The sequence below is a fragment of the Galleria mellonella genome, unplaced genomic scaffold (assembly GCF_026898425.1).
Source record: "Galleria mellonella isolate WM207_F2 unplaced genomic scaffold, CSIRO_AGI_GalMel_v1 utg64, whole genome shotgun sequence".
Classification (NCBI taxonomy): Eukaryota; Metazoa; Arthropoda; class Insecta; order Lepidoptera; family Pyralidae; genus Galleria; species Galleria mellonella.
The window spans coordinates 7,259,648-7,287,229 of record NW_026442133.1 but is presented as its reverse complement, the minus strand read 5'-3'; the positions used below and the strand labels follow the sequence as shown (position 1 = coordinate 7,287,229).

Below are 27,582 nucleotides of genomic sequence, written 5' to 3'. Positions count from 1 at the left end.
ATAGGTGTTTATTTACTTCTCGCTAGGAATACTATAGTGCTTTTTATTTATTTACCCTTACAACTTTACACTATGTCATAGGGGCGAGCCTACCGCCATTATTAGTATTAATTTGGTTTGTTATAACTGTTTTTATTATTGGAGAATTTAGTAGAACATTTTGGATGTTGGCCAGATTTGAGCTCACGATATTTGTGGTCTATAAGTCGAAGTACGTTTAAGATATATGGATTATTTACAATATATAAAAACATTAACTAACTTTACTTATTTTTAGTTTATTAACAATAACAACAAAGTTTACAAACGATATAGAATTTGTTTAAGATTTTATTTAAAACAATAAATTTTACATCGTTTGTCTATTGAAAATTTGTTGAAAGCATCACGCAAATACTGTTGTATAAATATTTATCGCGAATGAATCAAATATGTCGTGATCAAATAAATCATGGGAAACGCGTAATTTGTCGCATGCTAGTAATAACGATATAAATGCTTCACTAATGACGGAAGTCCATTAGTCAGGTACATCATTTTATTACTTAGCTACAGTAAAATATATCTTAAAGAATATAAAATAGAATGTTTTATTTGAGATATAGATATTTGAGTTATTTTTCAAAAGAATACATAATTAAAAAGGGATTGTTAATTGTATGTATTACAACGTTTTTATAGCTATTTAATACATAGTCTTATTCTATTTTTGATATTGCTATATATTAATTAAGAAATACTGTATATAATAATAAATAATTAATTATATTTTCTTAACTTATTGGGTTACAATGTTCCCGTGAATTCTCCCCCTTAGGAAACATTTTATTTTTACGGCGCAAATCTTCTTATCTCAGTTTCCAGTCCAACAGAGACATAATATAAAGCTACCTTGCTAGATACTGTGTCAATATACTCGTAACATTACTGGTATAATATTTTATATATATACATACTGTATATGTATTAAATATAATTATTTATACTATGAAATATTCTTTTTCATACGTATTAGGTAATAGCTGTAATAAAACTTTTTGATATTTTACTAACATAGTTTAATTATAATACGAAGAGTGTGCAATCTATTTGAATAACATTTAACTACAGCAAATATACTAATATAACTGTTGTATCATTATAACAATACAAAATTGGTTAACGGGAATTATTCGCGATTGTTTAGAGTTCATTAGGCGGTCATCTTCAGGCTGCGATATCGGATGTAACAAAGTAGTAAATCGAAAACGGAAAACTCATTAAATTCACTTAAACCAATGTTATATCTATCTATATAAAGAAAAAATAGCATTAGTTTTAAAAATAATTTCAATTAACGTTAAAGTTACATCGCTCCATCTGTACGGGTAGAATTTAGATCTGTGACATTTTATACTAAGACATAAAATTCAACGAAAATGGGAGTTGATGGTTTCGCGCGGGTGAAACCGTGGTTACCTGCTAGTTATAAATAAAAATGTAAGTATGCTGATTCCCGTAGCTGGAAAACTCCAAACATTACACGGGGAGTGGGGATGAGCGTCGGCGGGGTGGGTGCCGCGTGGGACGGGTAGATGTAAACACAAAGGTTCTGCATAGCCGGCAGTCACGTGGCGCGCCCGCCGGGGGCGCATCACTCTTAAGGGCGGTTTCGCAAGCAAATAAGCGAAAATAGTTCACAAAACATTAGGAACCATATCACCATCATCACATTTGAAGTTTGATAGTGATTTAAACTGTAATAATAGTGAAATTAATGACGACAATACAAAATATCGATGAAATAAAACTTTTCAAAAGTTGTAAAAAATTATCTTTTGACAACCCTAAACCTTAAGAGTGATGCCCTCCGGTTCAGTATGTGTACCTAAAGGACCAACGACATGTCATTCAAACATATGATATCGTATTGAATTAGAGTAATTGTATAAAATACAACAACCACTCTAAAGAATATCAATACAAAACATATCAAAAAACATTATCACTATATTGTTTAATAACCTTCTAAAGTAAATTTATATTATTATTAATCTACAATAACATATCTAATTGTAATAAGTATCTTCATAAGTCAGTGTTTTATCGGTAAGTACCATAGTCTTTATTTTATTTTTATTTTAATGTTTTAATTAGAAAACATTTAACTACAGCTTTTTCTTTATATTACTAAGATATTGAATAATCGTAATTTTGTATTTACATTATTACCTCTGTATTTACATTACATTAAGTATCGTACTATATTGAAAAATGGACTCGTTAATACTTAGTTAATATTATACTATATGTGATATATATGTTATTATGAGAAATTATTAGTGCTTATTAAAAAAACTTTGATGATTTAAAAAACACAGATAGTTAATTATGCGCATGTTAACAAACTAATCAAAATATTTACATTTGAATTTATTTATTACATTATGTCATATAATATACTAATACTAGTTGCCTCGATAAACGTTGTTCTGCCATATAATATTTTTTTCTGGATAGGGACATCTTAATAACCAAGCGGTATGAAATATACTTTTAATACCTACATACATACAGTACATAAAAAAATTCATAACGATCTGTCAAGCTGTTTCGGAGAAGTTTGACTATTAACACCGTGACATTTTTATAATTATTTAGATATTTAACAAGTTTTATATTTATAATATACAAATATATAAAAAAAAGATTATCTATTATATACGCACCTTACATCTAAATACTAACTATATTAATAATAAGACCTTAAAAATTACATAACTATAAAAAAAAAAAACTTTGAGATTACTGCCAATTGATAGAGTACCTCGGAGACTTGCTGCATTTCCACGATGAATGGCTATGGAGATGCGTTGACTAAAGTATAGGCCAGATATTAATAAAGACTATAATTATACTACTGGATTTAACCCGACTGAATGATAGGAATGACATCCTTCACCATTCTAAATAATAGTACGCGTACACCAAATTTTATGACGATCGGTTGAGCCGTTAAGGCACCAAGAGGTAACAAAGAAACAAACAATTTAACTAACTTTTACATTTATAATATTAGTAAGGATTACAATATTGTCTAAATTAAATGTTACTATAATTATTTTAGGGTTACTAAAAATTATTAAAAAAAAATTATATCAATACTTTTTTTTAATATAGATGAATATATTTATCAATACTGCCTAGGGAAGTGTGTACGGCTTAGAGTGTAAACATATAGTTAATTAGAAAAAAATAGTATTTTCCAATCACCATATTTATTACCTTTGCAATTTATAGAAACAACTAAATGAGAGATTTTCAAATATAAAGTATGATTTTTATAACTTACGTTTCGTAAATGTAGATAAAAATAAAAAATATCTATGTTATTAGTACTTTACGGTTTCCACTTTCCATCAGGTGGGCCGTCAGCTTGTTTGCCATTCTGAGTTGTATAAAGAAAAAACACTTTAACTTAGAATTGGATTTTATAAACTTTGTTAATATTTTGTACACTTTAATCGAATTCTTTTTTATAGAAAACTACATTTAGATATATTTATCTAATTCTATTTAAACAAATGTGTAGCTATTTAAATTTTACCCAATTTTTGAGTGATTTACTAATACAGTTACCACTTTCCATCAGGTGGGCCGTCAGCTTGTTTGCCATTGTAAGTTGTATAAAAAAAATATATATATATATATTGGTTTTTGATTAGTATTAAAAATAAATATGAAACAGTAATAATTGTTTATTGGATTGTTTGTAAATCAATATATAGATACGTGTGGTTGTTAAATATTACCGAGCAACAGCTATCGTGTTTAATTTAATAGTGATACAGTAATCAGTGTAAAAAGCTTTTTGTAGTCCCCTAAACATCCGAATATTAATTCAATAAGCGTTCCACCCCTAAAACATTGCGACTACTATATGTCAAGAGTTGTTTGTGTCGACGGGACCTTAATAGAGTTATTAAATTTAGCGTTAATTTATTCAATTTGGAGTGGGAGGAAGACAATAGCAGTGGTGGGCGGAACCTTCGCTGGCGCCGCCCGTTCGCGCACCTGAAATTTGATTAACATACCCATTTATTACTATAGTCATTATGTAGATACCATCTTATTACCATATCGGGCTTTAAGTACAGCTCGTTTTAGTATTTGATATTAAATTTTACACGGAAAAATTTAGTATCTAAGTATGTTCTTGTGTTGCTTGGAAGACCACTTAGTGGGAAGTGATAGACGTTGCTTATAAATATATGTAAATACCATACTCTAACAACTTATCAACGTCCCAGTGAAAAACATGTCTCTTAATCGTAATTGAAGGATATAACCTAGCGTTTACTATTACTATGTTGGTTAGTAGCATAGTAGTAGTGGTTTATATGGGTTATATTGACTAGCATTGACATAAAGCATAGATAAAAAGTAGTATTTACCATAAGGCAAAGATGAAGAAAAAAAAAATACAGACGAATTCAGAACCTCAGATGAGTTACTATTTCCTTCCTTTTGAGATGTCTTAATAAAGCTTTCATCATTAACATTACATTAGTCTCTTTTCAACTTGCGATGCCAAACATAAAAATATATTTTAGAATAAAAATTGTCGATAGATTAGGTAATAGGAGTTTTATTTCAATGCTACAAGTATTGATGGTTGCCGTTTCAGTATTAAATCTCTAGTAAGTATCGAGGGTTGTAGGGTAAATTTTATTGCATTGTGAGAAAACTGTAGGCGCGTCCCCGAGGAGCGATCCGTTGGCAAACACCGATATCTGCCACCGATGTACGGGATTGAGACACGCGCCGTTTCCTTTTTATTTATTTTCTGTTCTTTTTTCCTTTATGAAAACGACTACAGCTTAGTACTTTTTTTTTATTAATATACTTTATATTATTTGTAAAACTTGTTTTATTGGTAAAATTTTATCTTCTATCAACCAAACTGAATGTTATTTTTTTTTCAAAGGATGATATTTTTAATGAAGAACATTAAAAAATTTGAGTCTGCTGTACTAACTTGATAGTTGAATACTCTATGTTAAATATTTTTTTTTTAAAGTTTTCAAAATATTCCTTTAAAAGGATGGTATTTATTTTAAATATCTCCTGTATAACTTGTATATCCTGTATATTACCTTACTAAATATAAAATATTATGCTTTGTACCTTTTTGTACTATGTAGGGTTATCTACCTCTAGTATCTAGGGTTCTAACTTTAATATTTGTTATCGAATTTGAAAGGGCCTTCTAGATTCTTATAAGGTCAAAATAAAGGTACAAAGTTCAAATGAGAAACCTCTACAAATCTATGATTTATTATGGTAAATATTACTTATAATAAAATCGTCGTCGGTCGCTGTATGTCGGTTTGTCTGTATGTCTGTACGTTTGTGCACGCTAATTTCAGAAACGGCTTAACCGATTTGATTGCGGTGTTCACTAATGCATTGCGGTTTGCTCCACTTAACATTTAGTGTTATTTTTTTAATTCAAACGGTTCATAAATAAAAAAAATATATCAATCCAAAAATCACATATAATGCTATATTGGAGTATGTATGTAGTTGAATTAGCCAAACTTTTTTTTATTATATGTCTACTCATGTTAGGCCGGGTCGGATCGCTAGTATTAAATATATTTAACTATTTTTAATAGGTACCTTTAAAAGATTAACAGGAGCTGACTGCCTGACTGATAATCTACATCAGTATATCTAGAACCGCAATTCTTTTTGGAAGTGTAATAATAAAAATAGATATTACAATTCCTACGCGTTCGATTTCTCGCTGGTCGCTGGTTTTGTTATAAATAAATTTAATGAGAATTTTAAATCAGAAGAATAAAATTAGATAAAAATAAAAATGTCGTGTTTGGATGTGCATGTATTATGATATAACAAGAAAGACAAAAGAAGCATTCTATGAAAACATAAGAAAACAAAAAAGTATTTTATAATTATGAACTAGTTTATATTACAATATTTTGATTCGTATTGAACACTATGGGAACAGAAGATAACGGGTTCATTTAACCACTAGTCCAGTCTTCAGTTCAGTCCAGTGTTCAGTCTAAAGACTCAAGTTTTGCTGTTTCACAAACCATTATCTTTTTCCATTTTATCAATTTAAAAAATAGGTATGTAACCAGTTTAAAAATTTGGCTTCCTTTTTTGCCTTTATTTTTTTTTTGTTTATAAATTAAACCGGTTTAATGAGACTTCTACTTAACCAAGTTTGTATGGATCTAATATCTGAATAAAATATCCCCGCTAAATAACCAATGTAAAAAGAATAGTTAAAGTTGCTTCAGAATTAACAATATAATCGTGTAAGAGGCTCACAAAAAAATTAAGACAAATTATGACCTTCTTCTTTCAGAAGTCTCTTACTTTCCAAATTTTTTAAATTGTAGTTCTTATGTGCTTCGCAAAATAAATTATGATTTTAAATAGTACCTATGTTTCGATGATAAGTGAGTTCATGACAGGATACTAACTTGTCGATTTGTACCTAACCAAAAACCTACCGAAAAAAATTAATTCTTATTAGTATTAAATCACAGTCTATAATATAAGTGAATGCTACACGAATTCATGGAATTTAATAAAGTGTTTTTGAGTTATTCTCAGTTGAGTTCACAATTTCCTATATTAAATCGACGAGCGGCGTGGGAGAGGTTGCTATGATACCTTAGAGAAGTTAATAAGTCATAAATAGCGAGTGGAGGGAGACAGAGCTTTTGTATTCGGATGTGTAAGAACGAGAGGGAAGTAACCCCCCAGGTAACGGTGGTGATATGAAATCGTGTGGAAAAAGGTGCGCTTGGAGGAGTTACGAGGTGTCGCTAGATTTAATGGGACCCTGTAATGTAGTTATTGAGAATGGTTTTGTGTTATTTAATTCGTTTCTACCTAATAGGTAATTTGTCTAGGACTATCTTAATGACAATTCGATTTTTTTTTATGTATAAGTTGCGAAATATTATCATCAATTCTGTACAGGTTCTATTTTAATCGAAGTTCTTTTTCTAAAACAATTATACATATTGTTAAATAAATCATTAAAAAATATCGTAACTACTTTGTGTTTGAATTTTGAAATTTATAAACAATTTTTTTTTATCAATAAAACCCAATATTTCAACGATTACTTCAATACACATTTTTTAGTTTTCTTTTACTAAGAGTACTTTTTAATAATTATTTAGAAATATAGATAAAAAATAATAATTGATGGTTTGAAAATATCAGATAAAGGATACATTACTAGATGCCAGCGGTATAAATGCATTTAATAGTTACATAAATTTACGTACCGTATAAGTAAAAAGGATCTTGATGATTAACATCACCTTCATCATCATATCAGCCCTTAACTGTTCGCTTCTGACCATAAGTCTCCCCCTGGGGGTGTTTTGCCTGTAGTCGCCATGCTTGACAGATAGATTGACGACCGAAGTTAGGCTTTGACCACCCTTAGTCGCCCTGTTATAAAATCCACGAGAAAGAAAGGGTTGGCCTATTCTATGCCGGGATTATACAGTATTTACAGATTATCTTTAAAATTATCCGTTAATATCATAAAGATAGTTAATAACGCAGGATGTATTTAATAAACTAAGAATTCATCTATTATGATGACATCAGCTTCTGTTTTAAATAAAGATAACGAAGATTATATAAACGTGTATCTTTTTGCATAATTTTAAATGTTAAATATAGTATCTTAAAATATTTTGCATTAATATAAAATTCAAATAAGTTTATACTAACGCAAAATTTCTCAAAGAGCATATTTATTCTGTAAAATTGCAATCTGTAATATTTAATAAGATTGTGTCCGACAAAATGGTGACTACAATTGTAAAAAAATTAATTACTTTGATTTTAAAACTAAACTACCAAACTGATTTTAATAAAATTTGTGAGTTTTTTATTCTTTCAGTTAAAAGAAAGGATTTTTAAATCCTTTACAACAGACGGAGTTATGAAACATAAACCAACCGAATTGAGAATATTTTCCTTCTTGAACTCGGGTGAAAAAAAAAGAAATTAGCCAGTACTGATCCTTTTTACTTATGGTGAAATTGATAACTATTGACCAGTTTTCGTCTAAATCAGATGGGTAAATTACCTATCTAAGAAAAAGTTACAAACAAAAATATATATTATGCTACTTACACTGTTATTAAATTAAAAGAAACGTTGTTTGTTGTTGTTTTTATATACAAATGCTTGGGAATCAATATACGAAGTATTCTATTTTCTAAGTTAGGATTTTTATCTTTGTACCAATTTTCATCAAGTCCGTTAGATAGTTTTTATGTAAAACAGTGATAACCCATCCATTTATTTTCACTAACTTTAACATCTATACTAGTGGTAAGATTTATACATCCTTTTAAATCCTTAAAAGCTTATTATTATATAGAAGTGGGTACTTAGTGAACGGCCACTTCACCATCCGATTGAAGGCGATAAGTGCTGAGTGTGCCCTATCGGAGAGTGCACGATACAGACGAGTGCCCATTGCGATGACTCTACGAGCTGAAGTTAGAACTTTATGCCATATTCATTAGTATTCCTATAGATACAGGCAACATAGATTTTTCAAACTAGTTCAGAAGGGAGTAGATTTTTAATATTATTAATTTTGTGTGAATATTACATGATGTGATGAAATGATATAACAAATTCAGATTCATTAGAAAAGAATAATTTTGATGATTATTCTTTTAGTTATTAGTTATATTAATAATAGTTTAATTAATGTATATATAGGTATATATTATATTAATAAAATGGAAGTAAAATGTTTTTATAGAATAGAAATATTATCTACATTTAAATTTTATTTTGTGGTAATGTTTGATATAATATGACAAGTCTTAGCAGTACCGATGCTTATTAAGCATACTTAATAAGCATCGATATATTTGGTTTCCCTGGATATTGATGGCGAAAAAAAGTAATCATCATTTCGATATCGCCCATACCGGTCGAATATTCATTACGATCGGGTTCCATATTTTGATGTTAATTGAATAACCTATATTTAATTTATCCGTTATTGTGTCAAAATATATTGTACTTATATGCGCTATATAACATCCACTTTTAGTTGAAAAAATATAGTGTTCATTTTTAAAATATTTCCATGTTGAGTATTGCATATTATATTGTCATTAGAAATAGACGTGTATGCAAAATTTAAGCTCAACTAGATATCAAGAAGTAGTACTAGTTTTAATTGCAATATTCTATCTACATAAATGAAATAACTGACTAATATTAATTGCAAGTTTATTAAAAGCTGATACAAATTGTTGTTTGATTACATCTCTTTATAAGAATTATATTATATGTATTCCATTTAGTACATATAAATGACCTTCATAAAATAGACACTTAGTAGTTATTATTATTGAGACTGCAATTCATAATATTGTTATTTTCGGTCATAATTATGGTTAAATATGCACAGCAAAAGTAAACTTGTTTTCGGAGATTTTGTAATAATTTATCAAAAACTGTACTAGTATTATTCATATTATATATGCCTTTATAAACTGTAATTATTTCACAAAATTTGGAGATAATAGGAGAAGGTATATGATTTTTTCCCATATTTTCGATCATAAGTCAAAACTATTAGCATAAAAATAAAAATTAGTTTCAAAATGTATAAAATAAGCTCTTTCATATGATACCCTACGTCGACTAGTAAGTTCATTTTCTAATGCCTCTTTTGAACTCCTTAGTAAAGAAAATAAAAATAATTTTTCATTAATTTCTATTACAATATATATGGGCTGACAATATATAAAACTCTAATTTCTAAATTTAAAATCAATAGCATTAGTAGCCGCTGAGATTTAGTTTGATGACAGACGAACAGACGGACGAATAGATGGACGGGTATAAATGTTTTTTGTAGGTTTTTGATACGGAACCCTATTAAATAAAAAAAAATTGTTACATAATCAGACAGGCATAAATGACGAAATAATAACAGTACTATAAGCGAACTTTTTTATTAAATTTACCCAGTTGTCTATGGAGCAAGTGTCCAATATCTATCTGCCGTCGCTATATTCTCCCTAACCAACAGCATGCAGAAGTGATTTGTATTAAGCAAGTTACCCATTCAGCGATTTTAAATGTATTTAGCTAGATTGCATTTCACCCCATCTGACGTTTCACTTTATAAAAGAACACACAAATTATGGCAACGGGGTTGTCACGGTTTATCAAACGAAGCGTTGTCTTGCTTTTATTATGTCTGGTGCATAAAAAATAATAATATCCTCTTCTCTAACATTAGGTAGCCCGTCATATTCTTGACTATTAGAAGTTAAATAACCTTACAAAAAAGCTATTTAGGTATGTATAATTTCACTTGATACTTCCATTTTGACTAAAATTTGACTAATTTATTATAATTTATCATCATCTCAGCATTTGTCTGTTCACTGCTGAATATAGGCCTCCCCTATAGTCTGCGATAAAGAATGGTCCTGAACTACCTACACCCACTGACTCCCTACAATGTATTTCACTCCATCTAGTGGGGGTCGTCCTACACTGTATGGGGTCGCCATTCAAGAAACTTTCTTCCCCATCGGTTATCGTTTCTTTGGGCTATGTGACCAGTCCATTGCCACTTCAGCTTGCTTATCCATCGGGCTATGTCGGTGACTTTGTTGTTTTTGCGAATATCCTCGTTTTGAATTCTGTCATGAAAGAAACTCCAATACTTATTATAATTGCTTAGTATTAATGAAAGTGGAAGGATAAGATATGTATTTGCTATATTATGAGAGAATATGAAGAGTTACTACCAACCTATGTTACAAATGTTATTTTCTTTGTATAAGATCTATCTAATACAAACCTTTTACACACAATGTAAAGGATTTAGATACACGCCTATTTTCAGAAAAATGAATAATATTAATGGTTTATTCTAAAAGAGTATCAAAAACGGTCTGTTGGGCAGATTTTGATTCAAACGCAGCACCATAACCAGTCACCGTAGCGTTATGAATCATCATTTAGGAGCTACGAATATTTAAACCGAATGAAATAAATCAGGTTTGATGTAAGTTTGTATTTTGTTGGAGTATCGTAATAAATTAATTAATTATTTAGGATCTATATCCTACGACATGTAGTATCTGTGTACCAAAATTAGTTAGCAAAACTCTAAAAATACTTATTATAAATTTAAATATTTATAAAGATGTTTGAATATTTCAACGTAGGTTTAATTGCAATTAGTATTTTATAAAATTTATATATATTTAAAGCTAGTTATTATACAGGTGATGTTACATTTGTTACTGTGATCTTATTCTGTATCAAAATGAAACTATTAAAATTTTAAAAGGCCATGTCATATCCATTTTGAGCACAGTGAGAGAACGAGAAAGTCGGATGGTTCAGGCTCGTTGGACCGGGGAAACTTCATTTGCGGGCTCCTCTGGCCGTGAAATGAACTGAGTCCGATATTGCACCGATATTATATTTCGATTATAATACCAATATAATATCGACGAATAAAGTTTTCGATAAATTCACCTTTATGATGACGAGGCTGCTTTTTAGAATGCATTGTGTGTTTCTTTTTATTGATTTATTCTTTAGATTATTTCTTTAGGTTATTTAGGGTTATTTAGGTACTTATTAGATATATCACTTTAATTGCTAAATAAAAACATGGTTATAATAATCTAATTACTTATATCCACAAGTTTAAGTATATATCAAACAGTTTATTGTTCTTTAAATCACTAAACTTTTTAAAATATATTAGTATATAAAGAAATTTAGAACCCGTTTTATAGTAGTATGGCTGTTATTTTTACTACATACTAGTCCATTATAATGTATGATTTGCCGTATGGTCACGGCATATAATAGGCCAACCCTTCTTTTCCCGTGGCTGTCGTAAGAGTCGACTAAGGGAGGGCGAAGGATGGGCAGTAGCATCCCTCTTAAAACATCTCTAAAGCTTAATTGCGGTTGCCAATCCGCTTGCCAAGCGTGGAAACTATTGGCAAACCCCCCCCAAAGGGGAAGGCTTATGTTCAGCAGTGGACAGTTAAAAGCTGATGTGATAATGATAATAATGAATGTATGATTCATCTATGTATTAAATTCCATTAACATCCCTTTAGTCGTCGTTTAGTCGTATGATTAAATAAGAAGTTATGTATGTATGTATAACAAACATCCAAATATTAAAATATATTTACAAACTTTTACATTTATGCTATTAGAACTAGCTTTAAGTCGTAGCTTTACTTACGTGCAATTCACTATAGGATAAAATGGTTTACTTGTGTAATATATTTCATTAAAATCTGTCTAATTGTGATTAGTTTAAATCCCGTCAAATATCTTTATAAATTTTCTCTTTTATGTATATGCATAAATAAACATAAAGTGGTAGGTACTTTATTTTAAATATAATGCCAAAGTTATTTTAAATATAATATCAAAACTTTGCGTAGCTTTGATGGACAGAGATTTAGAATGTATTTATATACAAAGCAAGTTAGTGTATAAGCTTACAGTCTTGAAGAGTTATTGAAATATAGCGATAAGTGTATTTTTTGAAAATTATTGGTTTAATTAGGCAATTTTTTTAAATGATTGTAATATTAAGATTTTTATGGAAACAAATATTGGAAAAGTTGTTCGAAAGGTTTTCTACGGAGATAATAGAGACCACTTAAGATACTGTGTCATCCATATACCCTTTATGCGTTACCATTCCTGAGAAGTAGGGTATTACATTTCTGTATCCTGTAATTTCTTTTCATATCCCAGCTTTTAATTCAAAACATGTCCATTCAATACTTTTTATATATATACTATTTTGTTATCTACATTCGATTATAATTGAATTTATAACGAGATTTGGCTGTTTCTTGCTTTTGAAATTTGATTGGGAAAACATTTTTTGAGTCATTTTTTTGAATAATTAATTTATTCTTTGTTAAATATTACACGTATTGCATCATAATGTGGATGTTCTTTCCCACTTTGACAATTATAATTTTTGAATCAGTTCTGTTATTCGCCTATATTAGGACATACTAAATACCAATAAAAATAATCCATAAATACGTAAGTAGGCCTATAGTTCTTATTATATGTGTTTTCTTCTTGCTGAGTCAGGAATATCGATTTTATGAAATTTATAAACAGAATGATCAATAGGTTGGGCAGTAAATTTTATAGAACAAATAAATGAATGCGTCATATGTGCAATGATGGCGATAATTATAGTTAGTATGTACAACCATAATTGTATGTATCATTGTCTTGTGGTGTTAATTTGTAAGTTATTTATAGTTATTATTAGGTATCGTAATTTCATTACTATTAAAGTCTTAAATAATTAGTTGACTCCGTGTCTGCTAAAGATATATTTTATTTCGTATGAAGTAATTTTAATATCACTTGATTATTCATATGTTAAATTCACGATCGGTACTTGATTATTCATCAAAGATATCATAAAATATAGTGGCAAAAATTTCTCAGTTATTAAATGCTGATAGGGTTCTAATATAGAATTTCACTATTTAGGTATTATAGCATATTGGTTTTCTTTAATAATAAAGTATATGAGTTCTTTTTTTAGTTATTTTGTTACCAGATATTAATTATTGATGTGTATTTCATACATATAAATGAATTTATAACTATGACTATATTCGTGATGGTTAGATGCATTTCAGTCAATGAAAGTAAAGCTTAATGTCTCCATACTGGAAAATTTGCGTGGAAACATTGATGGGGCTTATGCAAACCGTACTTTGGGGTCCGCTGAAAATTTTCTGAAAAGTGAAAAACCACGCCTCTTTACAGGAGGGTTTGGGATTGGTTGGCTTTCGTCTACATCCGTAGCTGTGGCGGCCAATGGCGTAGGGGGCTACGCGCAGCCGTCGCGCTACGCAAGAGACGCGCGGGGTGCTACGCCAGCGACAGACGCTACGAAGAACCTGCTACGCCTGGGATCTAGAAAAATGTAAGTATTATATATAATATATTCCTATTATGTATTTATATAATTTCTATATAATATTTTTTGGTCATTTTTGTTAGGATATACAATTTTAGAGGTACCTACCTATATTGCATAACAGTGCCTATACCCGGGTTGGATCGATTACGCAACCAGTTATCTATGTATATGTATATATATTATACATAATCTATATTTATATATGTGGTTTCACATTTATACAGTGGTTACCAATATATGTTTATTTATACTTAATATTTAATATTTAGAAGTTAAAAAAACACATCTTAGTTAAAAAGTATGTAAAATTTATTTAAAAATTTGTTTGGTTTATTATATAGACGCTATTATGTTTCATTAAAATTAATTTTCTGCCTATGATTATTGATAAATCCTAAAAGACGTATTATTTATATCTTACATAGTGAAAAGTGAAAGTATAATTATTTTTCTATTAATTATTATTCTTCTAATGTTTATTAATATTTTTTCTTAATTTTAATGTTTTCATAGGTACCTTAATATTTTTTATTCACGATGACTGCAATCTAACTTATATTTATAATAACCTATTGTTATCCCACTATTGGCACGGATCTTTATCCTTAAGAAAATAATATGACCCACTGTGACAATGCTGGCTAAGTGGCGTGCTAAAGGATTTTACTTTCTCTTGTACGAATATATTCTATTTGTAATCACTTTATTGTTTATTATACATCTTCAGAAGAAGACAATATGCTGTATTTAAGCATATTTCAGGAGACTCCTGAAATATTTTTAACCGACTTCAAAAAAGAAGGAGAACCTTAATTCCGTTGTATTTTTATTTTATTTATATTTGTTACTTCATAACTCTGTTAGTTACAACCGTATTTCAAAAATTTCTATTTTATATGAATGAAAATACTTACAGAGTAGTTTCATAGAAATTTTATATAGATTTATAAACCGATTGGTTTAGCAGTTTAGAATATAAATTCAAATAACTGGTTTTGCTAGAACTGAATTTTGTGAAACACAATCTTATGATCATATCATATTAATATTGGCACCTTCAACTTCCTATTTTCGCATTGCATATAGTTTTATTAATGAAATAAACGACTAATATGATTACAATATTTTTCAGGCGCGTGTATTTTTTACGTAACATGCAATGGCAAACAAGCTGACAGCTCATCTGATGGAAAATAGTAACTGTTGTCTATAGACATGAATAGCTACATGGATAAGTATCATATCAGATACTGTCATGCTCATTATATTTTTTTGATTCGAATCGATCGTATTATGATTATGAAATCCGTAATTTTATTACCTTATTCCACCGTTCAAACCGAAATACAGTCATGCAAGCATAGAGGCATAGCGGCGAAAACACTAGTGGGACAGATAACTTAAGCAGATGATTTATTTTACAAAGTTTCCTTCTGGTGCGATATATGCATATTCAATTGTAGTCTAAACAGCTCAATACATTGCTTCAGATTCGTCTTTGTATGGGATTAATATAAACTACATGTGGACAGTATGAAATGATATGGCTGTCATTTTATGGTATTGATCATGTTTATAGTCGAAGCTTGTCTGACATTTTAAGTTGCAAAAAATAATCCTGTATTTTGAATTCTTAAAAAATGTTTGTATTACAGGTGTTAGTAACGTGTAAGTGAATGACGGAAGCCGGGCATCAGCAATGCAAGGGCTGCAAGCCGCGAAGGACAAGGCCTCCGGCCTGTTCGCCACCAAACCCCTTCTGTTCAAGTAAGTAATCATATCTACAAAATGCAGTAAATCTTGGGTTTTTATACAACTTGGAAATTAACAAAGCAGCTGGTGTAGTTAAAACAAGCCTGCTTAAAGAAGCAGTATTTTAGGACCAATACGACATCGTAACCTTGAAGAAAAGGGCAATATTTTTTTTAAAAGGCCGGCAGCACAGTTGCAATGCCTTAGGTGTTGTGGGTGCTCATAGGCGGCGGTCGTCACTTACCATCAAGTGAGTTATATGCTCGTTTGCTCCCTGTGTTATCAAAAAAAGAAAAATGGAAACTGTGGTGTATAGGAACAGCACCATGTACTAGGTGTGCTGGAAATTGTATTCGTATTCGTTGGCATATTTAAGTGACGCCAAAATAGAAGAATTTTTCCCATTTGGTCTGTATTTTGTTATACATATGTTATACGATATCTTCTTCATTTGTCAATCATTTTTGCAATCAACAGGGTCTATTCCCTGATATGCCTCATATTTGGCATAATTGAAATTGCTGTTTTTTTTTTCTGGAACGCAATCTTATTCAGGAATGAACAATAAACTTGAATTTAGAATTTTTAGAAAGTCAGTAACACACAAGCAACTGCTCTTGTATTGCAAGTGTTCCTGGGCGATGGTAGCCACCTGATAAGGTGGCCCGTCTGCTAGTTTGCCTCCCTAATAATAAAAACATTTATTAAGCTTAGTATGATTTTTATACTGTCATTATATGAATTCTTAACTATCCATTGCTGAACATAAGCCTTCCTCATAAGGTGAGTTTTGCTAGTAGTTGCCACGCAGGCTTGACGGGTTGGCAACCGCATTTAGGCTTTTAGAAATATTTGGAGAGGGATGCTGCTGCCCATCCCTCGATTATTAAATTTCCTTAGTCACCTATTACGACACCCACGGGAAAGAAATGGGGTGGCCCATTCTATGCCAGGACCATACGGCGAGCTTTTTATACTGTGTAACAGTTTAATATGAAATAATTTATTTAAGTAATATCTATATTAGAGTTAAAAATCACGGTCATATAGATAACTAACAATACACTGCATTTGTCAATTTAGGTACTTGCTTGCTAGCTGGTATGTTCTAGGCATCTCGGCATAAAGTTTCATGTTTCTTGCTACGGGCGTATTTAATATTCACATGAATTTCATTTCAAAATAAATTTAAAAGCAGATTTTTATTATTTTTATATATCAGTTATTGTAGTATATTTTAATGTGTATAATGTGAACTATCTATTTATTTTAATGTAATAACTAGGTATTGTTTTATTTTAAACATTTTTGTAAATATTTCAGTTATATTTTTTGGATTTAAAAATAAGATTAAATTAAACTAATAAAAGTTTTAACATGAGGCGATAGTACAGCAAGCAGTCATTAAGGTTTTCTTCTATAACTTACTGTAGGACGGCGTGATAGAAGAGAAAAGTATATTAAATTGTCTGAAGATACTTGGATTTCTAAAAAAATGTAGAGATAATTAGAGACCCATGAATTCACAGTTATTCGCTATAATATTGTCGTTGATATCGATGGTTTGTCTTCTTTGTTGATATCATCGTTTTACTTTAGTTTTAACTTAATTAGACCTCCATGAAATCTCGAATTTACATTTCATTTTTAATTATACTGTAATAAATCTGTAGAGTTCTATAATAAAAAGGAAAATTCTTGTAATTTTATCACGCTAGGTATACATCCACAAGTTCTTGTAACATTATTTGGAGTAGGTTTATTTAACAATTTTCTAAAGTTCTGAACTTTTATATTTTAGCCTACCGAAGTAACGTCACAATTAGCAGTCATTTGTCAAAAACAATTTAACAAATTTCAATATTTATCTGAAACCTTTTAAACAATGAATCAGAAATATCGAAGATCATGATTTTTTTAATAATTGACAAATATATCTGTGACGTTATAATTTGTAGTAATGGTTGCCATAACCCATTTTAAGCATGATTTGTAATGCTTAACGCCGGTTTCCTTAATATTTATCAATTCAAAATACAAAAACATACGAGAATCAATAAAATGTGGCAAAACAAACAGTCGTTTGATCGGGAGAGAAGCAATTTGGCGGAAGCCGTTGAAGCTGCGAGTCGATCGTCGATAATATTGACAGCCGGATAATACGTGTAGCAAGAAAATAAAATATAAGGGCTGGAAGTCTCGGACGTTTCAGTAACGAGCAGTTTTAGTTTAGGGACGTTATTCATTTGTATAATTACCCTAAAATAAATTATATTTTCTTAGCTTGAATTATTTACATTTTTCAAATAAAAGTTTTTTAACATGAACAAACATTAATACATTGGACTGTAGTTTAATCAGTTAAATAATATTAAGTACTACAAATTTCGATGATAATTTGGCAGTGAGTTGTTTCTGAATAGACTTTCATACACTTAGTGGAGTTAATAACATATGTTTTATATTATTATGCATATAAAAATGAGTTTGTTTGTTACTTCTTAGCGTCTTAACTAATCTTTATCAAACGTACTATATGGAATGAGAAAGGATATAGGCTACTTTTAATCCCAGTCAATCAACATATCCCGGTCATGTGGACGAAGTCAACAAAAATAATTATAAAAATAAAAATAATAATGGTAATAATAAACGGAACAAATATTAGATTTCCGATTTTATCATGTATTGTGACATATTTGTAGTTATAATATAAGACAGTCACAAATTTTGACATTGATCATAAATGTTAAACATAAGTAGGCGATAAGTTGAAGCTTGTAAGTAAATCTATTTAAATAAAGATGATTTGAATTTGTTGATAAAAAGAAGTCATAAAAATCTATATTATTATTAAAATTATGTCAAAATTTATTATTCTTCATTACACTTTTTTAATAAAAACTATTAGAATACAAACAATTAATATATTTTTTTTTCTTGCGTTCTACAAATTATATTAAATGTTTCTAATATAAATCGTATTCACGTAATATTTACTGGACTCTGAGGTCTTAATATAAAAAATGACTAAAAACCACTTCAATCTCGCAAATCGAGCGAGCTCAATAAATAATGCGATTATTGTACAGCAGGAGGCAACCCTACAGGCTCAGTCGACTGCTCAGCGCTGATAACAAACAGACATCATCCGGATTTGTGTCGTCATGCGAACCGACTGCCGACTACCGACGATTGCACCAGCTCTGATTTGTTAACAAACCTATACGCTTATTTGAAATGATTATCTGTTATAGCTTTCAATCATTGACAGGTTTATATAGCAAAAGTTGTTGTTGTTGCAGCCTCATTTACTGTAGTAAATCTATTTATAAAGATAATATTTTTCAACAAAATTAGACCATGTAAAATTAAATTTCTTAATCAAAAATATACATAGTTTTTAAACAAAAAATAAGCATGCAAATCGTCCTATAAATAAAAAAATCAGTTCCAGTACTTATAGCTATAATTTTATGTCTTACGGACAACCATAAAAAGTTACCCTTGTAACATACGAGTATTTGAGTACAATATTTGCCTTCTATGTAGTTTGAAAACGGCTTCATAATATTTTAACCGATTAAAACCCAATGTTTAATTTACAAATTATTGAAATAAAAATCGTAAAAGGTTTTTACATTTTCTTTATCTTGCTATTATCTTGCTAGAGTACTATTATAAAGTATAGAAATTGAAATCGAAATAATATTGGCATTTTTTAAGAAAGCGTTTCATCAGTGAAATCGTTTTTTGCAAACGATATTAATTGTAAAACAAGTACGTTTTTTTTAACATATGCAATAACAAATACCCAACATATGTATATATTACATTACAATACCCTACATATTAGTAAATTTGAGGGTTAGATTCTGAATTGATAAAAAAATAGGATCATCGTCATCTAAGAGTGTTTGTTGTATTTGTTAATTGTTAAAAAGCCAGATAGTTTAAAATACAAAAATGGGGTGTATAATAATAATGTGGTGTCATAAGAATAGGTTGAGATGACAATGTGAGGAAACAAATTGATCTCCTCAGATTTCAGGCTTGATTGAATTTATTTCTAAGACAGACCATATTGTTCGGAATCATTTTAAGTAAACTGTGTTCGATTCATGTACTACAATGTACCAACACTTTGTATGTATAGTGTCGTGTGTTATTATCAGTCCATAAAATATATTTATATATCGGCAATTAGTCTGATGATGGTCGTTAATTTTTATATTCTTCGCGTTTAATACTACTAATACGAGTTCTGAATCTTGCGGTAAAAGTGTGGCGCAAACAATCGATTATTTCTGCACAGAATCGCTGATTTCTTAGTGAATATAAGAAATAATTTTCTTCGTCATATATTACACCTTTGTATGTTATGCTGATTTGTGTATGTGGAAAGAATGTCAGATCAAAAAATGTTGAAGAATGAAGGTATCAGGGGACGTCAATCTGTACTATTCAGGGGGCTCGTGAGGAACACATAAAACTTTATAGTTTTATAGATTACATTGAACTATCCTGTAAACTGTTATTGAAAGCATAGATAAAGCAGGCTTGTGTGTAATTATGTGACCTAAATCTATGAAGTTTTTAAAACTGTTCGAAGCTCCCAGATAGATCGTATGTATATATGTGCGTATATTTCACGAAGGAGTCAAAAGTATTCGGAATTAACTTACACGCATGATACAACGGTCGAAAAGTATTTACTTATGATGTCTTTTTGCCGCAAAAAATACTGAAGATATAAGTATGGGAACTTACATCAGTCAGTCTCAAATTTGTCGTTTGTGTTTTATATTATTACGAAACAATGGCTTGCTTGATTGCAACGAATTTTAAAAATGAATGAGTATAAGCCCAATATAAAAATTGGTGTATGTTTTATTAGAATCAATTGGATGAATTATGAGATACAGTTTAACCCTTTAATGAAGGCGTTTACAATCGAATATGACCGGAGTATAGTAAAAATATGGATCACAATTAATACATAGGATTTTTTCCTAATTTATGAGAGAAAAGTTACAAGTTATATAAGTAGTATAGAAATTAATTAGTTAGGTGGCAGTAATTACTTACTATGATGATAATGAATTACTTACTATCAGGTGAGCTGCATGCTCGTTTGTGTTCTACGTCGTAAAAAATAATAAAAATATAATTTGAAATTTATATACTTATAATATAACTATTATTCTCATCATCCTTATGGAAAGTCCCTAAGGTTTTAAATTCATAAATTACGTAGCAACTAGCAGCCAACTCGAAAGGGTAGCTGGTTCATTATTTAGTCCGTTTAAATCACTAAGTCCTTAAAAGACATTAGCAGGCTTTGTACCGTTATCGCAGTACACAAAAGAGATTTGGAACGAGCTGCCAGGGGGAGGATCCTGTCAATTATCACCCGTTATATTTAGCTGACTGTACATTTTATAAGTATCTTCGTTATGGGGCTTAGAATACCCTTATAATGCACGATAATTGACTGTATTTTCATAATTTGCATAAATCTGTTCTTGCATTTGTGGGATTTGTTACTAATTGTTGTGCATATTTATTTTCTTTACATACTTTCTTACGAAATTAATTCAGGAATTATATGTCTTCAAAATATATACCTAGTCATTAATTTTATTATAAATAAATAATACTTCTAGGTTATTTATTTCATTTTTATATAAGAATTTCGCAAATAATATAATTTTAATAAACAATTTAAAATAAAAACATTACTCTTGCTAAGTTTTAACTACATTACTTCTAAATTTTAGGATAGAAAAGGATTTTGAAAAAAGCCTAATTAGTTCAGATTTACATAAAAATAGAACAGATTAACAGCCACCTAAACTGTATCGATAATCTTATATTATATATACAGTAAAATGTGTTCGTATGCTAACACCAATAGTACTTAGGGAGCAGACGACTAAAATACGTATACAGCACTCATGTTAATTGTTTCCGCCATTTGAATATTGCTGGCGACAATTACTCGATTGGTCCATAGCCAGGGGCTGCCGCTGAACAACGGACCCCTAAATTAATTGCTCTCTGCTCACTTTGTTTTGTTTTACTCTCTTAATGATGGATATTAAAATATAATGGCCGAAATAAAAATTATTGTTTTTAGAAAATAACACGTAATTATCATTAAAGTTGTACGTAGCAAAATTCAAGTTGACTTGGGCTTTGTTTTTAAATAAATCAAATAAAATATAAGTTGTTTAAGAAAACATCTCCAAGATCGTTAGTCGTAATAATTTTTAGTTATGATTTATTTCTAGCTTTATCTTGCTATTTTCGTTCTTGTGAATTAGGGTATATTCATAAATAGGTACCTTATGAGTTAATCCAGGATATGTCCCGTGTGTGCCAAATATCATCAAATTCGTTCAGTCAGTAAACATGATAGTATAAATATACAGTTACTCAATTAAAAATCAAATGTCTACAAATATTAGACAATTTTAGATATTTTATATGGACATATTTTTTATGTACCTACATATCTGACGTTGTTATATTACCTATATAATAGTGACACTGTACCACTATTATATAGGTAATTAATAATTTAGTTGACGATGCTACATGTTAAGAAATGTACCTTTTTTCAAGTATACAAAAATTTTACGTAGATAAAAATGTAAGTAATTAATAAAAATGTGGCTCAACTTAGATACCCCATAAAAAGCGTGCACCTAGTTCCAAATATTCGATCTATTCCGGCAGGTGTAAATAATATTTCCTCAATTTGCGCTTTTCCTAAATAGAGGAAATGACATTTCCTGTCCTTTCTTCACCTCATGCAGAAAGTAAAGATCTAATGCGAATATAAAACATTATTTATTCCAGATACTTGTAATATTGGCACTTAGTTGTTATCTTATTATTTCACTTGATATTATAGTCTATATACGAAAATATACAAATTTAGTAAATCTTTGCTATCACGAACAAATAAGAAAATGTAGGTATGTCCAAAATCATTCAATAATTCCCTATTTGTAATTGTTAATATTTTCTTTATATTGTATTATGTGCATATATATATATATATATATATATATATATATATATATATATATATATATATATATATATATATATATATATATCAGCAGTGGAAAATTAACGGTTAAAATAATGATTTTTTTATAAAACTTAGAATGGCAAACAAGCTGACGGCCCACCTGATGGAAAGTGGTAACCGTCGCCTATAGACATGAGCAGTACCATGGACATAACAGAGTATACTGTTTCACTCGTGATACCCCCCATGCGTTGCCATTCCTGAGGACTTAGGTATTATTCCTCTGTACCCTGTAAATTCACGCCACATCCCACCCTTCAAACCGAAACATAGCCATGCAAACACAACTGCTTTACGGTTGAAACACGAATAAGACAGAAGTACCCATTTAATAAATACTCTAACTAAAAACACTAGGTACGTATACTCTTTTTTAGCATTTGGGCGAAAAACACACACTATTCATTAGCTTCATTAATTTGAAATCTATATAGTGTTCTCATGAAATTCGAGACATCAAACAGTGGGTGTAAGGTTACGCGTCAAATTGGTTGTGAGGATATCTGCCTCAGGCTTTAAGATGAAATTTTAATGAGCGCGGCTTTGTGGTTTCGCTGTGGTATGCGACGGCCAATTAGTGATAGAGTTAATACGTCTTGTCTGCAAACAAATTTAAATCTAGTTCCTATAGATGAATGTTTATTATACACAGAGGTATTTACTAAACTTTTTTTTTTAACACGTGAATTGTTTAAAAGTCTAACTGTACTTATAAATATGTTTTGATCAGTTCATTATCTTTTGGTTGTTTTCAGAATGTAAAAGAGGCATAGACAGATATACTTTATGATGGCTATGGATCTATTGAAGTTTGTCTATAATAAATAAAAGAAAAGACATAGTCATTAATTCTAAAACTGATATTATAAATAAGAAAGTCGCTTATAAGTTACTTCTTGGTGCCTTGATGTTTTAACCTATTTTCATAAGATTTTTATGAACGTAGTTAACTATTTGGGCTGAAGTAGGACGTAGGCTACTGTTCAACCGACTTCAAAAAGAAGAAAGCTCTCATTTCGGTTGTTTTTTCTATGTTTGTTGCCTCATAGCTTCATCAGTTGTAAACTGATATGAAAAAATATTTTTTGTCCGAAAGAATATACTTACAGATTGGTTCCATATAAATTCTATTAAAATCTATCCAGTAATTTCGTTTTTAAATCAAAATAACTGGTTTTGCCACGAATGAAGTTGGTGTTTTTGTAAAACTTAATCTTAATTATTATTTTGGTTAGGCAATATGTTCTATGTTACAATCACGCGGACGATATTGCGTTTAAAAATTAATTTATAATAAACTGAAAGAACTAAGTTGTGCTAGAATTTTAAAAAGCTAATGGCATTATTCATTCGTAAATCTAAAATGTTAGTTAAAATGGTATTTACATACCGTATGCCGTTTGTAGTCTTTCTTGTAAGATTATGTTTTTGTAATTTGACTAAACGACTGCAAGGTTTCCTTACATACGGCAAATACATTATTTAGTTTATCTAGGTTTTGACCTGATATCCAGTAATATCCAAGCTGATAGAAAAACAGGTCCATTAAGCAAAAGTGTGTCAAGAAACGCGGGTAATCATAGACAACCGTGTCGTCATCCCACGAGATCGATAGATCCGTGCCGCCTGTAAGTCTGTCCGCCGGGACGGCGCGGCGCCCCCGGTGCCGCCGCCGGTTGCAGTCTCCGACGGCGCCAGGGGGCCGCGTGCCCAGCCACAAATAAATCTTTATAAACCAAACTGCTACTTAAATATAGTATTTTGTTATCCGGATATAAACGGGAAGCCCTAGGGTATGCTGAGGAAGAGGTTTATAAGTACATCTAAGAGGTATAGATCTTCTAATCGTACTTATTTTATATTATTGCTAGGTTAACTAGGCTAAACAGTATCGTATCGTATCATTATAGTATTAGAGTGAAAATATGATTACTAAATTTGAATTAATTAATTTAATTAGTATTAATAAGTAAATAAATAAAAATCAGGCTTAAAATATACAAATGAAGCCCTTTCATATAATAGCCCAATAAAATTTTAATTTACTAATCTAAGTGATTAGTAAATTAAAATTTTGTAACCCTCTAGCAAAGTAAATATAATTTTTTTCCGATTTTTTTTTTATTACAATATATGTAGGTTAGCAATGTTAAAGATTATTACAAATTTTAAATCAATAGCATTTTCTATAGCATTTTCAATAGCAAATCAATAGCAGTTGAAGTATAGTGCTGTGAGAGACAGACAGTCGGGTGGACGGACAAAGTCGCACCATAAGGGTTCTTTTGTACTTCGGACACGAAACCCTAATAACGTTTTATAGCAATAGGATTATGTAGGGTTCCATTATGATTATACCTATCTCTTAGCTATATGGAACTTTTAAAATAAACCTACCTCGCTCATTAAGGCTTCTAAAATTGTTAATGAGAATCCCGCGAAAGGACAGGGATTTAATTTGGCGCGTGGTCGTAGTCTCAAAGGGCGGAGCCGCTACCGGTATTAATCCCACTTCAAAGGCTACGTTGAAATTACAGACCGCTATGCGATGTCCATATAATGCTAGTACAGATGTACTGGCGTCGACTAATTATTTCTTTTTGTAGGAAATGTGTACGCAAACTCACTACAAAAAATAATCGATAAATGTAGAGAGTATTTAAATATTTTTACATCTGTAATAGGAAACTAAATTGTTATTTAGGGCTATAGTCTATCTCAATATAAGTCAATAAAATGGCAACCTTCTATGGAAATGAATACAGAATTTCTTTTCAAATAAAATTAGTAACAATTTGTAATATTTTGACTATTGATTCGTACTATTATTGGATTATTAGCAGATAGTCTTATAGTCGAATTCATTGTTGGTTTACATTTTTATAATAGCTGTAGTTAAAATGATATAAATATAGATACCAATGATTATAACGATCAGTTTAAAATGAGTTCGTTAATACATACCAATTTTGACCTGCAACTTCGTCTGCGCGACTGTGTTCTATTGATTGAGTGATTCATAAAAATAGCCTGTTCTTCTGCATCCAATGCAATAAAATTAAATTTATTAAGATATTATAAAATGAGTATCAGCCGAATTAAAACTTCTCTTAGTCATAAACCACTTCAAGGAGAGATTTTCAATTCAGTTGGTATTATTTATATATGTTATAATTTTTGAGTAATTCTGAACAAATTTTTTGAGAATTATTTTTACATTTATTAGGATTTTACGTTAGGAGTTAACATAAATTTTGTCATAATTATAAACTAAAGATTAAAGTCTTTTTAAAAATCCTGTTTGTTACGGTTTTGGTACATTTCATTTATTTGTAGATATTCTTTGCAAATATAACATTAAGTTGAATTTGACATTATTTAATTTCAACAGAACATTAACTTTCTTTACAAAAATACAGTTAGCAGAGATGGATGTGTGGCGCCTAAGCGGCGAGCAGACGCCGAGACGCCCACTCATTCTACTCAGTGCGCCTTCATAAAACCTTATGTTACGTTGATACAGAGCACTCTCTTGACAATTTTATTTTCTATAACTTTTTTATCGTATCATAAATCGTATTTAGGTGTAGCAACAATATCTGGTTAACTTACGATGGTACTAATTACAAGAGTGTCCTTAGTGAAGTAGTAGTAACAAATTCTGTTGTTAGTTTATTTTAAAAATAATTTAACATTTTTCAATATTCTTGAAATAATATTAAAAAAGCGGTCTGTTGACGAACTGCATTATAATACATTATGCACATAAATGTATTATTCAATATTTTGCAATTACTTCATATGTTGCTTTTAAAATTTACAAACACATTTTTATCGCCAATATTAATCTGCGTACTGCATTTAATGATTAATCGTTTATGACATTTGTATATTTTCGCAAATATTCAAACAACATACCTTGTAATTATTTTTTAAATCTTTAATAATATACTAAAATAATAAATCTCTAACTTTGTTGATATATTTTCATCATTAAATTACTGAACCGATATAGATAAATTATGAGAGAGAAATGTAACAGCTTGAATCTGAAGAACCGGCATCCGAATGGAAGAGGATAACATTACTGGTAGCAGTATGTGTAATATCACTAGCAGTATTTTACATTGATATTGCTTATATTTAGGCTGTCTTTTTTATAATAGTGTGGATTAGTAAGTTTTCTTTATTCTGTTGTTATTTATGTACTTGTAACTTACTCACATTATTTATGGAAGTACAATCATTACGATGACACTAATACAAAACATGTATTTTAAATATTTGATTAGATTATTGTAATGGTACTTAGTGATCTTTTCTAGCGCGTCCCTTATCATAGCAGTTATTTTCTATGGAACAAGGGCAAGCAGAATATTATCCTTAGTTTTGATTCAGACGAATAACACAAATTATACTAATTTTATACACATATTTATTTATTTATTCTAAAAATAACTAGTATTAAGCGGGTCTATATCGGAAAGTAAATTAATTTATTCATTTAGAAACTGCAACATTCGTGTTGTTGTGTACTCTATTAATCTTTATTTTATATTATAATCCTGTATTAATGTAAGCATATTCATTTATTTATTTTTTAATATTAAGATTAACTCATATTAAGCAGATCTGTTTCTGAACGTAACTTACTCTGTATCCATTAAGCAACAGCGACATTCGTGTTGTT

The 27,582-nt window shown here is 29.8% G+C and overlaps 1 protein-coding gene across 1 annotated transcript in view; it reads left to right on the top strand.

Moving 5' to 3' along the window:
• The first annotated feature begins 626 nt into the window (after positions 1-626).
• Positions 627-27,582, top strand: part of LOC113512597 (vesicular glutamate transporter 1) — a 71,130-nt gene continuing 44,174 nt past the window's right edge. Inside the window, exons 1-3 of the mRNA XM_052900142.1 lie at positions 627-2,088; positions 13,882-14,041; positions 15,694-15,805. Coding sequence (XP_052756102.1) covers positions 15,738-15,805 — 68 coding nt within the window. The 5' untranslated portion in view covers positions 627-2,088; positions 13,882-14,041; positions 15,694-15,737. The remainder of the gene's footprint in view (positions 2,089-13,881; positions 14,042-15,693; positions 15,806-27,582) is intronic.